At 48.2% G+C, this 4,292-nt stretch overlaps 1 protein-coding gene across 3 annotated transcripts in view; it reads left to right on the top strand.

Annotated features, from left to right (window-relative positions):
• The first annotated feature begins 368 nt into the window (after positions 1-368).
• PIANP (PILR alpha associated neural protein) overlaps positions 369-4,292 on the top strand; it is a 24,521-nt gene continuing 20,597 nt past the window's right edge. The window contains exons 1-2 of one of the 3 annotated variants that reach the window (XM_018553234.1): positions 369-483; positions 4,225-4,275. In XM_018553234.1, coding sequence (XP_018408736.1) covers positions 4,268-4,275 — 8 coding nt within the window. In that variant the 5' untranslated portion in view covers positions 369-483; positions 4,225-4,267. The other 2 variants (XM_018553233.1, XM_018553232.1) reach the window with 2 other exon arrangements.

Here is a 4,292-nt window from a genome sequence, read left to right as displayed (position 1 = left end):
AACAGAGAATAGGGGAGAGAATTTGAGAGAGTAAGAATGTGAGAGAGTATGGAAGAGAATGTGAGAGAATGAAATATGGAAATAGGGAAGGGCACAGCGGGAGAATAACAGAGAAAGAAGGAGGGAGAGACAGAGAGAGAGAGGGAAGGAGAGGAGAGTGATAAAAAAAGGAAAGCAGAGAGGACAAGAAGAGGAAATGAGGGAGACAGAAGAGGTAAGAGAGTAAAAGAGAGAGGAGGAAGAGCACCAGACAGATCTGCAAAATGAGAGCAGGCAGCTTTAAGAACGGACAGCAAGAAGGGGGAAGACAGGATGGAAGAGAGCGGGAGAGGACAGACAGACCTGCACAACAAGAGACACGGCAGACAGCTTGTGTGCACAGAGAGATTGCACAGGACATATCTGCAGAGAAAGAGAGAGGTGGACATCTGGAGGAAAGGAGACAGCTGGTACCAGGGATGCTCTCTCTCCTCCATCTCCATGGTAACCTCTAGCATCTTACAAGGAGACAGCGAGGGAGAGAGAGATGTAGGAGCTGCACAGAAATATACTTGTAAAGTGCAATGTGTAGGGAGAGAGCCATTGACACATACAATGCTACAGAAGGAGGTGAGGTGACAGGAAGTTGTGGCTGGAATTGAGAGACATGGGCGTCCTTCTTGTGTTCTGTACAGCCTGTCCCCATCTTGTCCGAGCCTGTAATAACTTGTTCCATTAACGCAAACCACGACTCTGCAGACCATCGCAGCCACAGTTAACCCCGCTTTTCCCATTATCAGCGCTGCTCACTGCCCCCATTACCATCTAATTCTGAGCAAGACAATTACTCAATGAAACCCACTGTGCACATCTAACTCACTCCCTCTTGTTCTGGAGAGGCTGAGCCCAACGGCGGCCACATACCCCCCTCTGCTCCCAAGACACTGCAGAGTGTTGCATGTTGCATGCAACAGTGGACAAGGAAGGGTAAAGAGCAGAAGAGAAAGGTGGAGACAGTCTGCGAGGGAGGGAGAGAGATAATAAGAATGGAGGGAAGGGAGAGAGGGGGGGGGGGGGGGGGGAGGAAGAGAGTGAAAGTGGGAGAAGGAGGGAGCGCTCACTGATCCAGCTAGACACACTCCAGAGAAGCGTCACCCTCATCTGCACACCCCCAAAGCCAGCCTGCACCCCAAAACTGAGGTCAGAGCAGTGCATGAGCCACTGTGGCATTGAGTCTTTGCCTGTCTGCAGCTGTGACATTCGTTTTCTTTGCATGTCGTGTGTGTGTGTGTCGGAGTATTGTGTGTATGTGTAGCAGAATGCATCCACCTGTTGTGCAGCAGTGCAACAGCTGGGTGTAGCTGCATCATGTGTGTGTGTATGTGCATGTGTGTGCAAATGCATGTGTGTTGTGTTGTCTGTCACGCAGCCAGTGCATCCTGTGTGGGTGTGTCGGCTCCTCACTCCTGTGCACAACTTGCTAGTTTTTATGTTGGGGCTTATTCGCCAAAAGCGGCGCAAAGGGCAAGAAGGACGCGCAAAGTGCAATAAGCTGCAGCAACTCGGTTCCTCTGACTGGAGGCGATGAAAAATTAATTTCTGTGTTACCCTTTTTTGACATTTTTCCTTCATCGGACCACCGCCAGCGTTCGTGCTTCGCGGGTCGGAGGAGATGAGCAGCGGCGCTGTGCAAGGTGCATGAACTAATAGCAACTGATTAAATTTCACCTGTCACCAGTTTAGTTCATACAGAAGGATTGGTTGCGATGACTGTGTTTTGCACGAACCTTTGTTCGATCGGACCATGCGAAGGGAGATAATGACGAGCGACGACCTGTAGCCAATCCATCGCAGGTCTTACTTTGGAGCAGTCTGGGCAATGAAAAGGTTTTTTTTAGCTGCCTTTTTGTTTTAGAATGCAGCTCGCAAAAGTAAGATGCGAGGTGACCATCACCAATCCGTATGGTTCTAGTCCAATGAGGAAGCAATTATATCCGTCGGTGACCATGGACCTCAGCCGATAGGGCCGCCGTGGTGTATCAACAGGCATGCTGAGCCGGTACCATTGTGCATGTTTATGATATGATTGTCCCACAGGACCAGGTGATCAGGTCTTGCCTCCTAACGTCAATGGGTTGGCCAATGGTGGTGTGCCATATCTAGCCAATGTTAACTGATGTTGGTCATTGAATGCTATGGGTTGTTCCACTTTGCACAATATTCTTTGCTTAAATGTGTGCTAAGGACACCAGTTCTTCTGCATATATATATATATTTATGTAAATATACAACAGATAGAGGATATAGCCAGGACTGTAGACACAGCTATGCCAATTATCACCACCTCCGCTGGGAAGATGGGAGATTGCTCAGTCGGCTATTAAACTACCATTATGATAAAAGCTTTAAGAGAGCCTGTGCTGTAGATAAGAAACTCCACCTTGGACATAAACATATAACTAAGCCAGCCCATCATTCCCATCTTCCTTAGAACTTTAAAGGCATGCTGGGAATCGTAGTTCGTCAAACGTCGGTTGGCCAATAATATATACATGGAACGATAATAATGAGCTATTAGAACTATAATATGGGATGTTAGCATTGTGTGGAGGACTCATTTACATGTACGAAGTGCTAATGGCCTTGCGGTTGGGTTTGCTGGCTGTATAAATCAAACTGACCTTTGTATGAATGTCCAGACTTTGTCTTTAGATTTGGCCATGGTACAGGTTGCTTTTTCCCCTGTCCTTGCTGTGTGGTCACCTTGCAGCAGGGCCACCACTCAGTGAACGCACAGTGTAGCCGATTTACTGTTTGGTGAACTGTGTTCTTTTAGTTGGGATGGCATCTATGTGAGCTGTTCACATTTGTGTGGTCCTGAATAGCATCAGAGCAAAACACAGGCCATTGGCCCTGCTATTGAGATTAGGCTGAAGCCTAATACTATATGTAAACCAGTGGCGTCACAAGGGGGGTGCGGCCCACACCCGGGTGACACCAAAATGACTGACAGTCATTTTGGTGTCACCCCCCTATGAAAAGTCGGGCGCTCGGTCACGGACCGGGAGCCTGACAGTGTCATGAGAGAGGAGGGGACCCAGCTGCATACCTCATCCTGATGGGTGAACGTCCCCTCTTCTCTCTGCCGACAGGCGTCAATCAGATGGCCGCGCATGCGCGAGGTGACGTCACGTGCAATGACGACACGGCGGGGTGTCATCCGGTCTGGAGATGGGGTGACACGCGGTCCACGGGACGCCCCTGATGTAAACCCCAACTGAATGACATTATGTTTGCAAAAGCACTGTGCATCATAAACAATTATTTTTTATATAAAATATTTGCTTTTCATCCTTTGTTGCATCTCAGTGCTGCTGATCTCCTGCAGACTCTTTCAGTCTACACGCACTTCAGCAATGGCTGCATAGCATTTCACAAGACCGGTTTCCTCATGGTGACAACAGTAGGCCATGCCTGTGTAATGGAACGACCACTTGTCGTCTCCATCTGAAGCCCAGGTGACAGGGTGACAACGCAGAAGCACAGTTTGGAGCCATGGACAAAGCGATGTCACCCTATGACAGCAAATGAATACAGGAGGACTTTCATGGCAGGATCACCAAGGATTATTATAGTGGAAAGGTTTGCAGCTTCTATGAGTTGTATTAATGGGGTTTACAGATATTGAAGCTCTTATGAGTTGCATTGATGGGGTTCACATTTACCAAATTCAACCAATTAGTACCAAATGAAGTGCACGATAAGAGAAGTGGGGAAGAGATCTCAAGGTAAGAGGACACTGCTTTGTTGAGTAGAGAAGCTGGAAAGGCTAGAAAAGCTGAAGGAACAGTTTTGTTGGGCCCCTTGATCACATGGGCCCAGGGGCAGTTGCCCACCCTTGTTGTTGAGCACTGGAAACCCAAACAGATTTGGCACATCTGACATCTTTGGACCTTATCTCCAAAACCATTTGAATGTGTACAGTTTATGCAGCCCTACATGGCAAACCCAACATACAGCAAGTGCACACAAAGCAGCTAATGCACAGACACAAAAGCCCCATTACAGGTGTCAGGAGACAGTTTTCTAGTCCCCTGCACTTGCCACTGTTCCGGGCGGAAAATACAGGGAGGGCTCTGGATGCCTGTGGGCTGGAGCTGGAAGCATCTTTTAGACAATAATATGCAATCAGGGAAGTGTAGGTTATTGTATGACTGTCTGAGTAACCGAATTCTCATCCTACAGGCAATGATCAGCTCGTCTTTGGGTTAACTCTCTGCCGTCCAAGATGAAGTGGTATGTACAGGGGGGGA

This window comes from Nanorana parkeri, unplaced genomic scaffold, assembly GCF_000935625.1.
Source record: "Nanorana parkeri isolate BGI_ZX_2015 unplaced genomic scaffold, ASM93562v1 scaffold113, whole genome shotgun sequence".
NCBI lineage: Eukaryota > Metazoa > Chordata > Amphibia > Anura > Dicroglossidae > Nanorana > Nanorana parkeri.
Note: the sequence above shows the minus strand (reverse complement) of the source record. Positions and strands in the feature narration are given on the sequence as shown.